General features: G+C 36.6%; 1 protein-coding gene across 1 annotated transcript in view; it reads right to left on the reverse strand.

The window, feature by feature from the left end:
* The window catches only part of ANTXR2 (ANTXR cell adhesion molecule 2), a 180,332-nt gene that overhangs the window by 62,008 nt on the left and 95,140 nt on the right, over positions 1-23,184 (reverse strand). The window contains exons 15-16 of the mRNA XM_019962996.2: positions 17,750-17,917; positions 17,375-17,455 (exon numbers count right to left, since the gene is read on the reverse strand). Of these exons, the coding sequence (XP_019818555.2) occupies positions 17,375-17,455; positions 17,750-17,917 (249 nt within the window). The remainder of the gene's footprint in view (positions 1-17,374; positions 17,456-17,749; positions 17,918-23,184) is intronic.

A 23,184-nucleotide genomic window follows, 5' to 3' on the forward strand; every position in this document is an offset into this window, starting at 1 on the left:
ACTGCAGCATGGCACGCCTCCTTGTCCATCACCAACAACCAAAGCTTGCTCAAACTCATGTCTATCGAGTTGGTGATGCCATACAACCATCTTATCCTCTGTCGTCCCCTTCTCCTCCTACCTTCAATTATCCCAGCATCAGGGTCTTTTCCAGTGGGTCAGTTCTTCACATCAAGTGGCCAAAGTATTGGAGCTTAAGCTTCAGCATCAGTCCTTCCAATGAATATTCAGGACTGATATCCTTTAGGATGGACTGGTTTGATCTCCTTGCAGTCCAAGGGACTCTCAAGAGTCTTATTCAACACCACAGTTCAAAAGCATCAATTCTTCAGCACTCAGCCTTCTTTATGATCCAGCTCTCATATCCATACATGACTACTGGAAAAATCATGTCTTGCTACATCCTAGTATTTCCCATTAACATGTTACTATTTATATCCATGTTGTGTTCATAATGAGATATTTCTGATATAGATTTGAAATATTAAAAGTCTAAGAAATTGGTGGTTAAGTAATATTAATTAAGAATTTTCTATTTATAAATATCTAAAACTTTTAACTAATCAAGAATAAGATAATTTTAATATTAGAATAAAACTGCAATCAAACCATTGTCCTCAGAGCTTTATGTTAAAAGTGTTCAAAGGCTAAAGATCAAAACAAATGTTATTTGTCTTCTAGTTAGCTGTAGGGGAAAAGACCACTTAATAAAAGGAGTGTATTTAGCTGATTTAAAACAAAGTGATTGATTTTCATTTAACATTTGTCCACTGTTGTTAGCCTAAGGTAGAAAATCAATTTCAGAATGACCCAATGGGAGAACAGTCCCATGTAGCTATATATATTTAATGACAAAAACACATTAGTACTTCAATGCTTATAATAGTATTAAATAAAAGAAACTTTTGTGTTTAAATTATTCTGTAGTTGTGACACAAGACAGAAAACTGCCACATATCAAAATGACAATGGAGATAAATCCAAGATCACACATTAATATCTTCTCTCTTTGTTTTGAAATAAGCAGCAAAAAATAGATGTCTTATAGAAAGACAGAAAACTGGCATAAAATTTAAATATACTGCTCTCTTAAATCTGTATTCTCTTTACTTTCTTCCATGTGCACTTATTACCAATTTATTTAAAGCATAATAGTAGTAAAATATCCGTTATGGATCTAGAATCATAGCATTGTCATAGTTATTCAAGTGTATTTCAGAATATTGAGATACATATGCCACTTTTAATTCTTGTAGTAACCTGTAATATGGCTATATGTATTAATTATTGATGATATCATGAAAGGTCTAATTACTAAAAATGTATGAATTTAACAGCTTTGTAAACAACAAACAAAACATTCTACCAACATAAATTTTTTCCTTCCTCAAAGATTAGCAAAGCCTGCTGTCCGAGAGCCAGTGCATAAGCTCCTGGGGTTGTACTAGTGAGCAGGACAGGACAAGTGACATGTTCATGCGGAGCTGGCTTGGTTGGAATTAAACAAAAATCAAGATTTTGAGAATTCAAAGTTACCTTTGTGATCATTTATTTCTCTTTAATACAAATGAGAAAACTGAGGACCAGACAGATGAGGAAATTTGTGGCAGTTTTCAAGACAATGTCTTCTGACTCCTAACGCAGTGATCTTTCCAATATGCCACCAAGGGCTTTAGGAATTGCTATAACTCTGCCCTCCTCTCGGAACTTATCTCTCCGTCTCCCAGTTTGTTGCTCCAGCCAAGGAAACTACCTGCAATTCCTGGAATATAAAAGTTATTTCATCCCTTGTGCCTTTGAACATCCTCTTCCTTTGGAGCCCAGAATTGAGATAGCAGTAGAAGTTGCAGTGTAAGAAGGTATTGAATTACGTAACTTCTGAGGTCCTTTATGATGCAAAAGTTCTGTATTCCACGCAGCTCATAAAATTTCTGTACAGTTTACTGCCACTTCTAATATCAGCTTTTATTTATAGATGTATGCAAAGTTAACTTATTTATATATATATACGTAATAGGGTAATATGCATGCAAAGAATGCTCAAACTACCACACAATTTCACTCATCTCACATGCTAGTAAAGTAATGCTCAAAATTCTCCAAGCCAGGCTTCAACAGTATGTGAACTGTGAACTTTCAGATGGTCAAGCTGGATTCAGAAAAGGCAGAGGAACCAGAGATCAAATTGCCAACATCCAATGGACTATTGAAAAAGCAAGAGAGTTCCAGAAAAACATCTACTTCTGCTTTATTGACTATGCCAAAGCCTTTGACTGTGTGGATCACAACAAACTGTGGAAAATTCTGAAAGATGGGAATACCAGACCACCTGACCTACCTCCTGAGAAATCTGTGTGCAGATCAAGAACCAACAGTTAGAACTGGACATGGAACAACAGACTGGTTCCAAATCAGGAAAGGAGTACATCAAGGCTGTATACTGTCACCCTGTTTATTTAACTTCTATGCAGAATACATCATGAGAAACGCAGGGCTGGATGAAGCACAAGCCGGAATCAAGACTGCCAGCAGAAATGTCAATAACCTCAGATATGCAGATGACACCACCCTTATGGCAGAAAGTGAAGAAGAACTAAAGAGGCTCTTGATGAAAGTGAAAAAAGAGAGTGAAAAAGTTGGCTTAAAACTCAACATTCAGAAAACTAAGATCATGGCATCTGGTCCCATCACTTCGTGGCAAATAGTTGGGGAAACAATGGAAACAAGTGAGAGACTTTATTTTTTGGGGCTCCAAAATCACTGAAGATGGTGACTACAGCCATGAAATTAAAAGACGCTTGCTCCTTGGAAGAAAAGTTATGACCAACACAGACAGCATATTAAGAAGCAGAGACATTACTTTGCCAACAAAGGTCCGTCTAGTCAAAGCAATGTTTTTTCCAGTAGTCATGTAAGGATGTGAGAGTTGGACTATAAATAAAAGCTGAGTGCCGAAGAATTGATGCTTTTGAACTATGGTGTTAGAGAAGACTCTTGAGAGTCCCTTGGATTGCAAGGAGGTCCAACCAGTCCATCCTAAAGGAGATCAGTCCTGAACATTCATTGGAAGGACTGATGCTGAAGCTGAAAGTCCAATACTTTGGCCACCTGATGTGAAGAACTGACTCACTGGAAAAGACCCTGATGCTGGGAAAGACTGAAGGCGAAAGGAGAAGGGGATGACAGAGGATGAGATGGTTGGATAGCATCACCGACTAAATGGACGTAAGTCTGAGTAAACTCCAAGAGTTGGTGATGAACAGGGAGGCCTGGCATGCTGCAGTCCATGGGGTCACTATGAGTTGGACACAACTGAGCAACTGAACTGAACTGAACTGATGCATTCTGAATACACAGTCTCTCTGTCCTCAGTATCCACAGTGGATTGACTCCAAGACCTCTCATGATACTACAATCCACTGACGCTCAAGTCCTTCATCTGAAATGGTTCTACCCACTGTTTCCACATCCACAGATTCAACCAATAGTGGACTCAATTTCAACTCTACATGCTAAAAAAATTTATGAATACAGACACAGATACAAACTTGATCATTTTGGCCCAAGAGAATCAGACTCAAAATTGGAAATTTTAAAAAGCACTTCTCTACGTGTATAAAAGCCCTAGTTCACTGAGTTATTGACTGAATAGGAAGAAGAATAAAGAGCAGCACTGGACAATGATAGTATGGCATAATGGGGCACTCACTGAACTGGAAATAAATAAAACCTGGGTTTGAATCTAGGCTCTGTTATTTTTCAGCAATGTAACCTTGGCAAATGCAATAAATTTCTCTGAGTCCCATGTTCTTCATGTATAAAATGGAAATGAAATGACACCTAATTCTAAGCACTAATAGCTGAACACACCTAACTGAACATACCTAAGACATTTGCAGTAGTTTAGTCGCTAAATCATGTCTGACTCTTTTGTAACCATCTGGACCATAACCCTCTAGGCTCCTCTGTCCATGGGATTTCCCAGGCAAGAATAGTGGATTGACTGGCCATTTCCTTCTCCAGGGGATCTTCCTGACTCAGGGATCAAACCTTTGTCTCCTGAATTGGCAGATTCTTTACCACTGAACCACTGAGCCACCAGGGAAACACCTAAGACATAGTAAGTGCTCAGCGATTAGCTGAAATTGAGTCCTAAATCCTTCCCATCAAGAGAAAGTGTGCCCTCTTTCCTGAAATTATGAGTGCCCTCAACAACCATGATGCCCTGTTGTCACCCCCATCAGATGCATAAACACACTCCACATGCATGCCTGCATGCACATATGAAAAAATATATGTATTCATGTACATCTGATCTGCTAGTCTGAGCTTTAATTATCTATCTAAATATTACTAAGAAGCAAGAAAGACCTCTAGACCTCTGACAAATCACGAAAAATATATGAAAGCCATGAAATATCAGATTTTTAGCTAATTAACCTAAGTTGGTATTTTTAAAAAATGCGATGTCTATTAGAAAAAAAGTGTTATTTTATCCAAAAGCCACTTAGTCATTTGACAATCCATCAGGTCTCCTATATTATAATGTTCATGTGATTCTTTCTACAACTCATGATGAAAGACTACACATAAATATAAAAGCATTGATACTAGATTATCACACACAAAAAAATTACCTCCACTCCTGTCCCAAATTTCATTTGGTCACATTATTAGGCAGCTCCAAAACTTTACTGGCTCTCCACTACCTATAAATTAAATTAAAATCTAAACTCTTGATATCTTCAGATTTTTGCATTGTCTCTCCAATAATTAGTGTGCAAAATAGGTAGACAGATAAATACTATGTTTTATCTTATTTATATTTAAAGCTAATAATAAAAGGAAGAAAACACTTCTGTAAAGAATAAACATTATATATATCAAAACCTAATTTGGGATTTTAAATTCATGGACAACAGTATTCAAGTCACTGGCTATAACCTGCTACTGCAATTCAGTTCAGAGTCATCAGAAGAAAGATACACGTGTAAAAATTAACTTAGTACGTTATATACTTTCGTTATAGACCTTTTCATTTGTCCAAATACATGGAGAATTTGAAATGTAATTCTGAATTCATAATTCAGAAGCTTTAAGCCATACCTGCTTTTTAGTGATTTTCCCTGGAAGTACTGCAAGCCTTATTCCATAGCCTCCTTGGCCAAAATATTAACAATTAATACAGTTAGTTGCAATTTCACACTGAAAAGTATCATGGAATAATAATGGAGGTTTAATAGCAAAGTAGGGTAAACCTGGCAAACATGAGTAGAACAGCCAAGTGGGGAGAAAAAAAGAATTTTAAAGGAAAGGCTGCTTAGTCATTTCAAGGTTCAATTTGTTTAATTCTAATTGATTAGGGCTGCAATAGAGGAATATGGAACTATACAAATGTATAATTTGTAGTTTAATATTTAAGTAAACACTAATTCTGTTGCCTGCAAGATTTTCAGAAGAATAATCTCTTTCTCATTCATTTCTTTTTCATTTGCTTCTTTTCCCACTTCTGCTCACGATCTTTCCTCCTTCTACTTCAGCCTATAATCTGACATTTCCTCTTCAGTGAAGTATTTTGTATGCTGGTAAACATGAAAGTAATATTATTCAGATTTACTGCTGTTGCTATACCTAGAAATTTTATTTGGATTTACTGTTACTTGTCTATAATTCCTAACTGCCCTACAGTAACTGTCAAAAGGTGAAGGCCTGAATATTAACCCAGGGAAATCTTTGAAAGATGTAAATGAAAATATTTATGTAAGATACACACACACACACACACACACACACACACACACACTTCTCTCCCTCCTAAACCTTTTATCTTATAAAAGAGCATCTGATGCCAAAGCATGAACAGTATATTAAGGGCTTAATTTCAGTATTAATAACTCAGATTTAAAACTTGGCAATTAATTAAGATTAATGACAGAAGTCATCCCTTTCTTCCTAATGTAACACTTCCTCCCATCTCTTCAATTCTCCACTCCACTGACCCTTCCATGCTCATTTCAGGCTGTGAAAACCTCAGGTCCTGAAACTCTGATCCTGTTATGTGCTGCCTTTTTACCTGAGATTAACGAAGTAGACATTAGCAAATTTACAACCAACAGCTCAGACAGCTGCCCTACTTTAAGCAGTTAATGGAAAAGGAACTAATCTAGTTAAGAGCATAGGACTAGTTCATAAATCTGGATTCAGAGAATAGATAAAGCCATCATGCTTCTTCTGGAGAGTAGGGACTGAGTTCAGTTGTCAGCTTTCTGGTCATTTGTTGAGAAGAGCCAGTGTTTCTATAAACTGGACTAATGAGACTCAGAGCTAGCATAAGCTGCATGTATGCTTGCAGAGAAGATGATAATAATGCAAGAGACTGACATCGTAATGTATGATTTCACTGGGATAAACATACATCCTACAAGAATTCCAGTCATTGAAAATTTTTCTTGGATCAAATATGAAACAAAGACTAAATCTGTTTTTAAAAAAAAAAAAAGAACAATGCAACTGCAAACAAGAAAAAAATAAACATATCCCAATAAAGAGAATTAATAAAAATTATAAGCCTTCATCTATTCAGAATTCAACCTGAGGAGAAATAATTGTATCATGCTCTTATAACTCAGAAAATGTTCAACAGATTTAATTATGAATTAAAAATTAATCATCATCCCCAAATGATAAACCTTAGCTCCAGAGAAATAGCATGTTTATGTATCAGCATCCTCAGTCATACTATTATAAGAGACAATTCATATTTGTCAAATTTAAGAATTGCTCTGATGTCATAATTTTCTCAGTAGCTTAGTTTCAGGGTGGAAACATGAAGGTAAAATTATAAGTCCTGCTTACAAAAACCTTTTTAAGTTCCACAAAATCAAAATATGTATCTCTCCAGAATCAGTAGAGTTTACTACATAAATTCATCAAGAATTCATTTTAATCAATTACAATAAAGCTAAAGGGGACATTAAATCACATAATTCTGTTCATTCAATCAGTACCTTGTATACATTATAGGGTAATATAGTGATTTTTTGGCATGAGACATCACACTCAGAATAAGTTAAGGTCTTGTCTCTGCTCACTGAATTGTGGGAACCATGAGGTCTGTTCAGCTTCAGCTTAGGTACAGCAGGGGAAGGGTAGCTAGAATAACGGAAATAAAGTTAATATATGAAAAACATACATAGGAATATGCTAATCCAGTTAAACACAGAGAGTGTGGTAATAAGACAACATTATACATGTTTTCAGAGACAAGGAAGAGGAATTGAGGAAGGAGGCCAGAACTGTCTAAAATGGTGTGTATCGTGATGAGAGCAAAGCAGTGAAAATCTACATGGTCTCTAGAGAAAGGCCACGTAGAAAAAAGAAAGTTTTCTCTATAGGAAGAGAGAAAACTTAAGATCAAAGGTTAAACTGTAAGAATCAACCAATGTTAGGCGATAGGAGAAGGGAGAGAAATGAAAGTGTCAGGCAAAGGTAATTGGAGAGTAATCATTCTTTACTATTGACCTCTAATCTGTTTACTATGTATATAGATGTGTTATTTGAATTTTTTATTGAAGTATGTTACAGATTTACTGTCAATCAAGATAGGATATAATATTGATATGATATGATGTATGTGTGTGTGATTGCAAACCAAACTGTGCTTAATGCTGGTCAGGATTATGAAAAATATATATAATATATATTATTTTCAATACAGTAACCTGCTTTGAAGAAGCATTATGGGAATCTAAAGTTTAGAAAATTAGAACCACCTTTTCCCCACATATTTTCTAAGTGAAAAGAGTTCTCTAGGGTGAGAAATATGAAGTATATCAGTGAACAAAATTATTTTGAAATGGGAAAGAGTTTGTAAACTATTCCAATTTCATTAACTGAAAAAAGAAAAGCATTAGGAGAAAAAAATTCCTTTTAAGTCTTTGAAATAAAAGGAGTTAATTTTTAATCCAAAGTCAGATAAATAAAAATGGTAAACAAGTAAATGGCCGTTGGCATTCTTAAACATAATTTTTGCAAAGTCTGAATAGTAAATCATTTTTATTTTTTACCACAAAGTTTACAACAGTTTCAAATTCCTCATATACTAGAGGCTGTGATTTGATTCAGAGTGGAATTAGGGAAGAATGTAAGATTATATGAAGCAATTTTAAAGATGATTTACTTAGATTATAAATGTATATTATAAAAATTATAGTGTTTTATTTAGGAGTAGAAAAAGAAATGAAAGCCATTTAGCCAAAAATGTCACTTATTTCTCCTTAAAAGTATACATTTATACAATGTATTAGTATAAATTCATTTTTAAAAGAAGGGGACAATGAAAGCTTCCTACTCAAGCCAATTTCCTTAACTGAGTTACAAAGGTTTCCTTAAACTGAACTTATAAATAGGGGCCTGGTAGACATAAAGGCACCATCATTAGGCTCTCTGTTAAAGTAATAAACTGTCTACCAAACAATGTACTTTTCCCCCTCATTAGACTATATCCTTCGGGCTCTAAATTGAAAGCAAAATTTAAGATATACAGAATAATATAAATTTCTATAAATTATCAGAAATTGTAAGGTGACATTTAAATAAATATAAATTTAATCTATCGTAATTAAGATTACATAAGGGCTACAGAAAAAGTAAACACAGAAAAAGAAAGGTTAAAAATCTACCTTTGCTGACATTTCTACTCCCAATTGGATGATTTAATTAATGTTCTCCAGGTGCTTAACAACAAAATTGTATATGAGCCTAAGAAAATAATGTACTTGGCCAGAGGGGGAGCAGAAGAAGATGGTGGAAGAGTAAGACGGGGAGATCGCCAGCCTCCCCACAAATACAATAATGCATTTGGCCATGGAACCAATGTTAACAAAGTTGATATTTTTAAAGTATTCTTTTAGTGTGCCAAAAGCTCACTGGTGACAAAAAAAAAAACACACACACAGAGACAGAGACTTATTTTTAAACTCAGTGCATTAATTCAAGAAGAGGATATTTATGTTAATTTAATAATTTTTGTCTCGTGATTTTCTAAAGGTTGCTGATCAATTCTAACAAAAAAATATCTCTACCTAAACTTACAAATTAATATATAACATATATATGAGGCCACTAAATACATTCTGGATCAGAGGGGTAAGAAGCCAATTAAATATCTAAGTTCTACTTATACTTTGGTTGAAAAAATAAACCTTTTTGGGTAATTTAAATGATTAAAATTTGCATATTCTGTTTTTCACTTTGGGGAACCAAATTGAGTCAACACTTTTGCCAGCTTATATGCATAATTAAGCAACAATTTTATTTAAGCTATGAAATAGTATCAAAAAAGCACTCTATTTTCTGAACTTGCTATTTTCCACTGAAACAGACATTAGTCAAAGACATATACACTGAAAAATATGTTCTGTAGGACTATATATACACATACATTTATATTAAACATTATACACACACATATATATACACACACGCACACAGGCATAAATCAGACAGTGGAAACTGTAACAATGGCATGTTCACGACATGAGTTATTCTACTAAAAATTTGTCTTTCAAATATGTGTAAACCGAAGTTAATTCTTTCTGCTAATTTAAGTGGGATATTTAATGTATTTTAAGGATGCCCTGAAATGTAATGACAAGAAGTAATAAGAACTGGGGCTTTCCTGATGCTCCAGTGGTTAAGACTCCATGCTGCCAGTACATGGGGTAAGAGTTCAATCCCTGCTGCTGCTGCTGCTAAGTCACTTCAGTTGTGCCCAACTCTATGTGACCCCATAGACAGCAGCCCACCAGGCTCTGAGGTCCCTGGGATTCTCCAGGAAAGAACACTGGAGTGGGTTGCCATTTCCTTCCCCAATGCATGAAAGTGAAAAGTGAAAGAAAGTGAAGTCACTCAGTCATATCCGACTCTTTGCGACCCCATGGACTGCAGCCTTCTAGGCTCCTCCATTCATGGGATTTTCCAGGAAAGAGCACTGGAGTGGGCTGCCATTGCCTTCTCCAAGTTCAATCCCTAGTCAGGGAATTAAGATCCTCATGTATGCCATGCGGTACAGCCAAAAGATTAAATAAATAAATCTGCCTACTAAGGCTGTTTTCTGGGGTGGGGGTGGAGAACGGGAGAGAAAGATAGTAAGAATGGAAAGATACTGGTGGTAATAAAAAGGATAGAAACATCTACGGGTACTCTTTCCAAGTGTTGTCCAATCATACTTGGCCTAAAGGACCATACAAAATTTCAGATCTTATAGAAACAAAATGCAAGCAATCACTTAAGAGTTTTTACAAATGATATTTTTATCTACTCTTTCATTTAAGTATAAAAAGGGAAAAGTGAAAGCATTGCAGGCATTTTGTGTTCAGTAGGACTGACTCAATAAAGCTAAAGTAGAGTCCCTAAAATCTACGTTTGGCTATATGACACAAAGTATTTACATGGAATCTAAAAACGAAGTTTAAGAACGCAGTTATTAGCCGCATAGTTCCAAGCACTGAAGACATCTTACACATCAAATCGTCTGAGTGAAAGCTTCAATCTGCTCAGAAACATCCACAAGTGGTTTACGTCTTGCAAATGTGATGCAGAATTTAAAGGCATCCTCGTACGAAATCGCTGCCTTCCAGATGCTTCTTCAATCTGAAGATGAAGTGGTTTGATAGTTCAGAGTGCTGCTTTGAAAGCATGAGTGTTCAGAGTGATCCTTGGGAGGGTTAAGAATCCTTGAAAAAGCCACCACTGAAGAGGTGAGGCCGTTAGTTTGGAGCTCGAGAATTCAGAAGCAGGACTGACAAAGGACTGAACCTAAATCTAGATCTGGAGATGGAAGCCAGAGGTCCAGCCCGAATCATCTACCACTGAGGTTCTCAGGCTTCTCTGCTGCTGCTGCTGCTAAATCACTTCAGTCGTGTCCAACTCTGTGCGACCGCATAGAGGACAGCCCACCAGGCTCCCCCATCCCTGGGATTCTCCAGGCAAGAACACTGGAGTGGGCTGCCATTTCCTTCTCCAATGTATGAAAGTGAAAAGTGAAAGTGAAGTCTCTCAGTCATGTCTGACTCAAAGCAATCCCATGGACTGCAGCCTACCAGGCTCCTCCGTCCAGGCAAGAGTACCGGAGTGGGGTGCCATTGCCTTCTCCACAGGCTTCTCTGGTGCCTTCTAAATAAACCTATGTTTTCAGACTGGGTTTTGGTGGGAGAGTTTGTAGATTTTTTTTTTAAATCAGAGGACTAGCACTGAGTTCTGTTATAATGAACTTTTTTCTTTTAAGCAGCTACCATCAATCATTTTTAAAAATGAAAATATCTGCACAATTAATGGAAGTCCTCTCCATGTAATAAACTTAGCTTAACTGCAAACTGGCTATGCACCTATATTGTTTATTTCACCACCGACTGATGAAAACTTTGCCAAGTGCTAGCATTTCTCCTCAGGTCATTGCACCCTGGCTGCCCTCACTCCAAAGGCCACTTTGGATCAGCTCCTTTCCTTTATCTTCGTGGCTGCCCAACTACTTCCTCAGGTGAGGCTGCCTAAATATTATTAACCATAACAGTTTATATTACCATAGAATCCTTATTACCTTACCATACCCCGAAGCTTTACTTGTCAGACTAATATTTTAACAAATCTGTTGTGCCAATACTGTGTGTGCACAATTATAAGTTGTTGCAATAATCTCAGCGAATTATACAAATCCTTAGGATTTTTTTCTGGCTCAATCTAGGTAGAAGAGGAGAAAACTTCTTTAAAAGGAAAAAAAAAAACGCTTCCATTAACATGTTATTCTTACTTTTGATTTTTAATACCCAACTATCGCTACGCAGCCTTTATAAATGAGAAGAAAATTAAAGTCAGTGCAATTTTCTCAATTTCGTCTTACTAAAATTTAAACACATCTGGCAAGAAACCTAATTCTCTTTCATCTCCGTGTAATAAAAAGCCCTAAGTTTAAAAAACAAAGACATAGTGTGCATACTTCACCACGGGTGTTACTACCACCAGCATTCTTTTCTGGCCGTGTTTCAATTTCTGTCTGCTTATTGGTGAAGGAGGGACTGCGGTCTGAAGGTTAACATAACCTCGATGACAGACAAGAAGCTCCTTGGAGATTGGGTTTGTGGAACAGCTCCCTAACCAGGGCTGCGCTTTCTTCTTTGCTTTGCTGCTTCTCTAACTCTCTTTTCAAATAGAAAAAGAAAAGAGAGAGAGAGAGAGAACGCCTGCTAATGCATCATTTATAAATTACCTTGTTATGGCAAAAACAAAACACCGCTTTGAAAACCAAACAATCGCCTGCTGCAGACCCCAGCCCGTTTGATGGAGACCCTTCAAAAGAGTCCCCGGCTTCACGGAGGCTGTTTATGTGGAGACTTCGATGGGTACCTGCTGTCCCCCGTCACTCCCTGGAAACTTGGCGGCAGATGTTGCCGCGTTAAGTTGTCTCTGAAGTGGCTTTCCGTCCTCGTCTCCCCACCGCCACGGAGTCAAACTGCATTAGATCTCTTTATTCGCGCCTAAGGCAAGTTCGGGAGCGCAGCTGTGTCCACCCCCTGCTCCTACCTTTGGTGTTTCAGGCCTCCAGGCAGCGAGAGGGAGACCAAAACGGTCCTGCCGCTCTCAACTACCTCCGCTGACAATCCGGCCGCTCGCTGCGGGCCGGGGGAGGCCGCCGCCGCCGCGGCGAACAGATGTCGGCGACAACCTGCGAGCTCACACCTGGACGCGCCGCCCGCACCTCGCGCCCGCGCGCTGAAACATTCATGACTCCGAGGACCGGCGGCCGCCATCAAAGCCCGGCGCCCCGGCCGCCCGCAGCCCCGCAGCCCCGCCGTCCCGCCGCCTGGCGGGGGCTGGCGGCGCCCACAGGTAGCCGGAGGGCGGAGGCCGAGCAAGAGGTGTCTGGCGTCGCTTTGATACTTGATGCCTGAACTTCAGTTACTTGATCAAGGACTTCAGTTCGGCCGCGGATGCTGCCATTGAGCCCGCTGCGGCCTCGGAGCCATGAAAGGAGAGCCATTTGGCTGGAAATTCAGCGTGACGGGCCTTGCAGGGGAAATGTGCGTGACTCCGGGTTTGGTTCTATGGACGCTGATGTGTTTATGAAACTAGACTCTCAAGAGGCAGAATCTGCAGTAAACAATGTATAAAGCCATGACAGGATGGGTTTTCGAGGTGGAAAACGGCGCTGTTGACTAAGGGGAGGTGGTGTTATTTTGGAACCATAAGCCACAATCTGAAAACATGATGTTTTATTGTCTCTCAAGCAGTTTTGTTGTGTCTCCCCCGCCCCCAAAGAAACAGCATGACTATTACTTTCTTTAAAATTGACAAATGAGAAAGCGTTCTCATTTGTTTCTTGACAATATACAGCAAAACTGCATCCATGCCCAACGAAATGAAAATGTTTGCAAAAGTTCTCCTAATCTCTGCAATGTACAAATTGCTTTAAACACACACACACACACACACACACACCTCATACCATTATGCACACATTTCACAAGAAGCATAGTCAAAAGTAAATACACTCAAGCCTTTACAAGCACAGAAAAATAACAAAATTATTTGCAAAATTTATTCACCAGTTTGTTCATAAGATTAAGTTTTTCTTAAAAAGAACTGGCCTTGAACAGCTAGTAACATATATTCCAATGAACTATTTGATATGCAGAGACAAATCTTTTTAGTGGGAATCAATATTGATACATATATATACCTATATACACTGTATATGTTCAGTTCAGTTCAGTCAGTTCAGTACACACATGTTTAAGAAATCTTTCATCAGTTGTCTGAGTAGTCAGAGATCTATATTTTAACTTAGTTTTATCAATTACTGATTGGTTTCAGGGGAGTCAAGTTGAAGTTAGAATTTTATCCTTCCTTACGCTGGCGGAGCCTAGTCATAGGTAAATCTGGCTATCTAAATGTGTCCAAAAAAACCCTCCAAGACTAATTTTCTCATTAGGTGATTATGCCCCAGCTTGCCTAGGAAATCCAAAACAAAGAATAGGCAGAGAACTAGAGGACACTGCTACTTGGACATCTTTGTCTTCTAAATTTAAATTTTCCTCTACTCCATGTAATCCTATGAGATAAACCATATCTATATAAACTAAGTTGATAAAAACCTTGGGGTTCAGACAGTTTAATTTCTGAGAGCTTACCTAACTAGCCACAATAAATAGAAGGTAACAGGGAGCCATGGTCTTCTTCTCCTGCTTAGATAATTATGAAAGCAAAGCATCCCATCTTACTAACGTACATAAAAATTAGCTGTGCCAAATATGTTCTGTATCACTTATTACCCTATCTCTGGGTCCTCAATTTCTTACTAGGTAAATTAAGTTTCTCAAATGAAAGCTATTCTAAAGCAAAAGAAGAGTACTGGAAATTTAAAAATATTATATGGTCTTTTTTAAAAACAAAATTTGTGGGACGCTGGCATATCAGCACAGATTACCCCATGTACCATGCAAACAATTTTATTTAGAGAAATAATTAAATATTACTTTTTGGATAATAATATTTGATGTATTCCAGTCATTGTAAAGTTTTTAAAAATAAAACCCACCAAACATTTACTAAGATTAAGTGTCCTATGTTTGATGCAGATTCTTTGGGGCATAAGTACCAAAGTCCCATGAGTGGGCTGTTATCAATAACAGTATTTACTGTTATCAATAACTGTTATCAATAACAGTATTTACTATGCTCATGAGGAAAAGAATAGAGCAATTAAAAGACTTCAGAAGAAGAAGAAGCCAGAAAGAAAATTAGCATAGTGTATAAGAAATGCATAAACTAGTATAAGAAATTAGCATATGGAGGATGGGAAGTTAATATTGGAATTAACTCTATCAAATTAACTCTATTAACTCTATCAAAGAGGTCCTGGTAGATGATACAAAGGTGACAGAAACTCAGATATTCTCAATAATCTTTGTGAAACATGAAAAATGGGGAAATGAGGAATAAAAAGAGGGGAAGGCAAAGATTTCCCAGGCTGTCTAAAGGGAAAAAGTTATATGCTGTAAACTATAGGTCCGACATCAAACCCTAGTCTAAAAAAATAAATATTATAAAAGATCATAGCAAGAACTAGAAGCAAGAAAAAAATATGTCACAATTACTTGATTTCCAGAACCAAATAATTCTGCATCACTGATTCGGTTGAATGGGTGAATACATAAATATACGTTATACCTTAAATACAGAAAACTAATAACATTTATTAAATATCCTTGTGAATAAGATGGTAAACTGAGTTAATACTATTGGTGGGCTTCTACCTTTACCATATTCATTTCAATTAACAGTGTGGAGTGTCAATCTGTGCGGAAGGTGCTCATGGAGTACCCCACTGAGGTCTGAATTTGAAATAAGTGACAAAAATTTGCAGTTGACAAAATTTTGGAAGCAGCAAAGCCATCAAGAATAGGTATTATGAATAAAGATTAAATCAGGCTGTGTCAGACACACATAGAATCATAATATATATCTGATGAAAAGCAAATCAATTAACTGAACCAACAATTGATATTTACTAAGTTTAAAGTCCTGCATTTAAAAAAAAAACAAATTTAAAAATCATAAGTCACATATATAGGTGAAGAGTGAAAAAAGTGGTAAACAAAAAACTGGGAAACAGAGAGTTTCCTACCTTTTGTCTATATTTTTTAAATACAAAATCTTTTAAAACTGAAAGTTTTGTGTTAACTGTGTCACTAAAATACATTTGGAAGAAAAAACTGACCTGAACTAACTGAAGAGTATTTATGGTCTATTATTATCCACCTGTACTAATCAATATTTCTGTAACAGAATGTCTCAACACTGAGCTCAAGAGATGATGCTTTCCACAGTATATAAACAGATATATGGACTGTATCAGAGTCCTAAAATCTGAAAAATTCTGAGTTTTGAAACAATTTAACCTCAAGAGTTAGGATAAAGATTCTAGGACTATATCAGACAGAAGAATGAGCAAATTCTCAAAAAAACAAAGGAAATTTTGGTCAAAATAATGAAAGCATTATTCTGCAATCATGGAAAAATAAATGATGCTTCAACCTGCTGGGGCAATGTGTAAACTATTCTAGCACTATAATCTAAGAAGAACGTTAGATTTACTTGGTATCTAACAAAGTGTTTGGTACATTTTAGACATTAGATAGATATTTGTTTGAATTAATGGAAGAATGATTATAATGCATCATTCAGAAGCACAAATATATCAATTTATCCAAACTCAAAGATTTCTTCTATTCCCAATTCATCATTCTGGCTTGAATCCCCAACCCCCAGACTATCTTTTAATCCACACATCACTGTTCTCGGCTACCTCAGAGATTTTGCTCATGACGCTTCATCTGTGGAAATACTCATTCCACCTAGCTCCACCTGATGAAATGTTATGCATTTTCAAAACTAGAAGGCCTCTATTTTTGATGAAACATTCCCAGATTCCTCCAGGAAGAGTTAATATCTCTTCCTCCATGTACTCAAGAGTACTTGATGCTTATCTATATATGGCTTAGATCATGTTCTGGAATAAATTTTATTTTTGTGTGTATCCCAAAGTTTAGATTTCTTAAGGGCAAGGCTATCATCTGTACCCCTCAATATTACCAGATGCTATTACTTGTGCATATTTATAATCTACAAATTATTGAATTAACTCAAAATTAGTACAAATGAGAAAAGGCCATAAAACTAAATTTTAATCATGAGAGTTAAAGGAATATAAAAGGTTACTGACAAGAGTATTGGAACCACTGTCTTGTTTTTGCTAATACATCTCAGTGCTACCACTATACCCAACACTTAAAATGTTGAAAATTAATGTCTAAGTTGGGGGACAGAAAACTAAGATGATGCATGAAAACAATTTTAAAACCTAAAAAGTGAAAGTCTAGCATATTGAAGAAGAGAGTTGTTACATGTCATTTGAGAAGCAGAACTTTATATTATGCATTAATTTGAACAGAGGCACAAACTTCTTAAATACAAGAAGTTTGTATTAACCACAGTGGTTTGGTAATGAAAAAGCCTGCTTCACAAACCACCTAATTCTCTCTACCTGTGGTCACAGCAAAGGGTAAATTATCTGTTAGGGATATTCCAGGAATATTTTCTCAAATTGGTTTTCTAAATGGTTGAACTCAGATGTTTTTAAAATTATCTCCATCTCATAGAAGTAAAATCTTAAGATTTAGATGTTTTGATAGTTTAAACACCATGCCAGAATCATATAACATTAAAAATAGCTTGGAACTTAAAATATTAATCTCATCAATTATTTCATCCTTAAAAGAATAATCTAGCTTTTTCCCAACACATCCCAGGTACAAACCTCATCTCCTTCCTGAGGTCGCATCAAGGAAACTCGGTCGTACTGCCTCCGCAACAAAGCCCAGAGCGCGTCCAGACGACCCTAAAGGGAAACATGATCTGTAAATCTCTGGGAAATGTACTCAAACCTCTGCTTGCTAGATAAATGAGCTAAAATGAAGAAGATAAAGTCTTTTCCTCTACTCTCATTTCTTTCATAAATTAAATGAATAAATAACAAAAACAGAGTTTCTTGTTGCTGAGAAATGACTCGGTCAGTCATTAGAAGGTAAATTGAATGTCTGCTGTTTGATATACCTTGGTCCTCCTTCAGGGAGACTAAAAGGATTACACTTTAGGAAGCTGCAGTTAAATCCCATAAAGTTTGAACAGTCACCTTAATTGGCGTGTACCACTTTGTCTGAGGAGGCTGGTGTGTGGGTTTAGATGGCGGTGGTCTCGGTCTGACGGGTTCCTCTGGTTCTTCAGGAAGGGTTACCACAGCATTTTTGGCTTTCTCCAGCCTCGCACCTTCTTCTGTAGATCCTTTATCACCCCAACGAACCTTTAAAACAAAGGGAAATATTGCTATCAGACATACAGTGGCCTAGGAGAACAGACTCTTGTTCAGCTGGTTCTTGGCTCATCACCTCAGAGTCAAAAGATGAGTAAGTAACCTAACTCCAAATTTCTCTTCTGCGATTTAACAGATTTTTCACCACTCCTTATGTATTTAATATCAAGATCCTAGAAATAAAAACCCTTTATAAAATTTTGGCATCGATAAAATTTGATACAACCAACCATTTCTCCATTGTTTCAAATAAGGAGTTAATTTGTATTTTACAAGGGAAATGTGTAATTCTATTCTCTAGGTATGTTCTCCTTCTAGCTAAACACACCCCTATACTGATGACAATGGTTGAAATAGATGGTAATGATGATGATAATTAGCATTTACTGAATAATTATCATGTGCCAAGCTGCATTTAATCCATACAAAAAATGCTATGAGGTAGATACTGTGTTTTTTGCTTCCCATGGAGGAAACAAAGATACAGAGAGGTTAAGTGATGAGCCCAAAGCCACACAGTAAGTAGCAAGACAGGGATTTGAACATGTTAGTCTGAAGTGGACAAGATGTTTCAACTAGGTTCGAATTTTACAAATATATTTTATAAAAGAAGTTAATTTTTCCTTCCAAAATTCCCATCAAGTTTGACTAAGGACAAAAGTGTGATTAAACTTTCACCTTTGGAAGTAAAAATAATTATGTATGTTTTATCTTCATTTTGTAAAGCAGTTCTCAGTCTTCAGTTCCTCTGCTCATATGGATATGGTTATTTGACATACACATTTTTCATTAAGGAAGACAAATCTGAAAAGACTCTGAAGAGAAGAATTCAGAGACATGAGAGATTTCCACAAATTTGGGGGAATTCCTTCCTCTGAAAACCCTGGATACTGAAAACAACTGCAAGGTCAAGTGATGTTTTCTTTATTTTTCAATGAAAATTGGCTAAATCTGAGCCAAATTTTTTTCCAGTGTGGGGATGTGAAGAGGATGCGGCCCCTGGAGGAAGGTTTTGTTCATCCAAGAGCAGCATAGAAGTCTAAAAAACAAGGATGTTCCCAAAGAAGACAAAGATAAGTGAAGCTCTAAAAAGAAACAGGAAGGCCTGTCCTGGGCACACAGCAACTCACCAGTGTTAGGTAATTTCTACAAAGAAAAAATGATTAATAAGCTTTTTAAAAGCATTTTAATGACCTGAATTAGTGGACAGGAATACAGATGATTACCGTTCATAGAAAGATCTATTCATAGCTTTTTGATAAGGCTTACTTAGATATTTTTACCTTTTTTTAACTACAATTTTAGAATAGGTTTTCAATTTCAAGTGGACCCTGTTGAGTCATTAAAATGTATCTGTATCTTTCAGTGTGATCAGTGGTACTAGAATGTTCTTTATGAGGTTGTTAAAATTGTTTTAAACACCATTAAACCTTTAGAGCTAGATAGTTGGCTTTCTTTCCAGAGAAATGACCTTCTCTTTCAAATCAGTGTCTTCGCCTAGATTAATTAAAACTTTAAAAATCTTTAGATATATCTAAATTGAACTCAAAAATTCTAAAACCAGGACCCATCTCCTGCAGTTATAAAGTCTCAATTCTAAGAGAAAAACAAACAAACAAACAAAAAATAAGATACATAGTCAAATAGTATCATAACATAGAGAAGTAATTCAGAGTAGAAGTATAAGTAGGTAAAATTTAGGACCATCCAGAAGTTATAGATTTTTAAGTCAGATTTTAGCTAGTGCAGCATTCACAGTTGATATCACAGAGGTGATGGTAATTGTATCCTTCCTCTAAATAACATTGGCACCATTCTCAGATAAAGAACACGAAGATAGCTGAACTTGAGTTCTCACCCAACATGGCATTTCTAAGGACTCAACTATTAAACAACTAAATGTATGATACTAGATTAGTGGAAAAGTCCATTTTACAACATCTTATGGAAAAAACTGAATGAACTTTTTGGCCAACACAATATATAATTGTTGTTGCTGTTGTTTAATCACTAAATTGCATCCAATTCTTTTGCGACCCATGGATTGTAGCCTGCCAACCTCCCTGTCCATGGGATTTTCTAGGCAAGAACACTGGAGTGGGTTGCTGTTTCCTTCTCCAGGGAATCTTCCCGAGCCAGGGAATGAACCCATGTCTCCACTGGCAGGCAGATTCTTTACCTCTGAGCCACCAGGGAAGCCCCAATTATAGTTGCTGAGTTCTAAAATAAATGCATTACATAAATCCATTATTCTTAGTTCATCATAGCTGTTTCATCATTTGAGTTTATTTTTGTGTATGGTGTTAGAAAGTGGTCCAGTTTCATTCTTTTTTACAAGTGGTTGACCAGATTTCCCAGCACCACTTGTTAAAGAGATTGTCTTTAATCCATTGTATATTCTTGCCTCCTTTGTCAAAGATAAGGTGTCCATATGTGCGTGGATTTATCTCTGGGCTTTCTATTTTTTCCATTGATCAATATTTCTGTCTTTGTGCCAGTACCATACTGTCTTGATAACTGTGGCTTTGTAGTAGAGCCTGAAGTCAGGTAGGTTGATTCCTCCAGTTCCATTCTTCTTTCTCAAGATCGCTTTGGCTATTCGAGGTTTTTTGTATTTCCATACAAATTGTGAAATTATTTGTTCTAGCTCTGTGAAGAATACTGTTGGTAGCTTGATAGGGATTGCGTTGAATCTATAAATTGCTTTGGGTAGTATACTCATTTTCACTATATTGATTCTTCCAATCCATGAACATGGTATATTTCTCCATCTATTAGTGTCCTCTTTGATTTCTTTCACCAGTGTTTTATAGTTTTCTATATATAGGTCTTTAGTTTCTTTAGGTAGATATATTCCTAAGTATTTTATTCTTTCTGTTGCAGCAACCCCACTGCTGGGCATACACACTGAGGAAACCAGAAGGGAAAGAGACACGTGTACCCCAATGTTCATCGCAGCACTGTTTATAATAGCCAAGACATGGAAGCAACCTAGATGTCCATCAGCAGATGAATGGATAAGAAAGCTGTGGTACATATACACAATGGAGTATTACTCAGCCATTAAAAAGAATACATTTGAATCAGTTCTAATGAGGTGGATGAAACTGGAGCCTATTATACAGAGTGAAGTAAGCCAGAAGGAAAAACATAAATACAGTATTCTAACGCATATATATGGAATTTAGAAAGATGGTAACAATAACCCTGTGTACGAGACAGCAAAAGAGACACTGATGTATAGAACAGTCTTATGGACTCTGTGGGAGAGGGAGAGGGTGGGAAGATTTGGGAGAATGACATTGTAACATGTAAAATATCATGTAAGAAACGAGTTGCCAGTCCAGGTTCGATGCACGATACTGGATGCTTGGGGCTAGTGCACTGGGATGACCCAGAGGGATGGTATGCGGAGGGAGGAGGGAGGAGGGTTCAGGATGGGGAACACATGTATACCTGTGGTGGATTCATTTTGATGTTTGGCAAAACTAATACAATTATGTAAAGTTTAAAAATAAAATAAAATTTAAAAAAAAATAAAAAAATAAAAAAAAAAAATAAAAAGTGCAAATTTTATAGCTAAATGTTTCCAATTCTATTTGGTTTTCATGATAAACAATGAAATTCCATAATTTCTGAGCATATTCAGAGGTTGTATCATAAAGGAGCAATTTTAGAACTGAGAAAAGAAACAAAAACAGTTTCCTGCTGAACTGCCAGAAACACACATGTGAAGTCATCAGGTACTGTGGCTCAGTTGTGCTAACAGCTATTATTAACATCAGTTCAGCTCCAGCTTTCTGCAAATAACCATTACTATAGTGTTTAAGTATTTAATGTAAAGGAGAAGGAAGAAAGGACTTTCTACTAAAATTCCTATCCTGGCTTAAAACAACATTTAGTTACAAAGACTTATTTTTTAATTCAGATGTACCATGATTTCTATAATTCCATTTACTTTCCCTTTAAGGTATTTATTTTTTTTAAGGAAAATACTTTCCAGATTTGAATAGGCATGATTTTAAAACAAGGTATGTTTTCTATTTTTCCTCTCCAAGTTTAAATAAATTCACGCTTGAAAAAGTCCAATGGTGCTTAATTCTCAGTATATTTGTATTGTGTATTTTTACGTATTGTGTTTCCCCTTTGTGATGCCCATATTTACTTGCTCATTTTTTTTATCATTCCCATCCTTATTTCCTCCTCACTGATGGAGTAGTCCATAAAATGTAGCCCAAATTATCCATGGTTAGGGAACTTCCCCAGTGGTCCATTGGTTAAGACTTTGCCTTCCAATGCAGGGGGAGTGGATGTGATCCCTTGTCCGGGAAGTTAAGATCCCACATGCCTCGTAGCCAAAAAAACCAAAATGTAAAATAGAAACAAACAATATTGTTTTGAAAAACCAAAATGTAAAACAAATTGAACAAATTTAATAAAGACTTTAAAAATGGTCCACATTAAAGAAAACACTTTTTAAAAAATTGTCTATGACCAAAATGGACTCTGATTTATTAACAGTGAGTGAGTCCTTCTCATAAATTTTCTTCAGCTAAAAAGAAAGGGCAATGTAATTTCATATTAGGGCTTCCCTAGTGGCTCAGATGGTTTAAGTCAAAACTAAAACACAAATTAATAAATTTCAATTTGACTAAATTTTAAATAAAAGAGTCAATAACTCTTAAAACTTGAAATGTGAGTTACTCAGGGATGTTCATGGCCCCATGGCTTTCCTGACCATATTCCAGTAATATGCCTTTTAACTTGGAACCCATTCAGGAGCTCATGCATATGCTTTTATTTTCTGTAGAAAGAGACTCCTAATCTCTGGAATACTAGAATATTGGAATAACAAAAATCTGCCACAATTCCTGGTGTTTTCAATAAGAACAAATATACCAGGTGGCTCAGATGGTAAAGGACCACCTGCAATGCAGGAGACCTGGATTTCATCACTGGGTTGAGAAGATCCCCTGGAGAAGGGAGTGGCTACCTACTTCACTACTCTTGCCTGGAGAATCCCATAGACAAAGTTGCCCGGTGGGCTACAGTCCATAGGGTCGCAAAAAGTTGGACACGACTGAGCAACTGAGCATGCGTGTAGTGTATTTGAACCCCACTGTCATGTGGCATTCTAGATGTGTGGATTTCAAAGTGGAATCAGGCTTATTATTCTGATATAAATTAGTACATGCTCACTGACAAATAGGTCATGAACAAGCAGGGAAATACATAACACAAATTGAAAATCACTCCAT

Source organism: Bos indicus, chromosome 6 (assembly GCF_029378745.1).
Source record: "Bos indicus isolate NIAB-ARS_2022 breed Sahiwal x Tharparkar chromosome 6, NIAB-ARS_B.indTharparkar_mat_pri_1.0, whole genome shotgun sequence".
In the NCBI taxonomy this organism is placed as follows: domain Eukaryota; kingdom Metazoa; phylum Chordata; class Mammalia; order Artiodactyla; family Bovidae; genus Bos; species Bos indicus.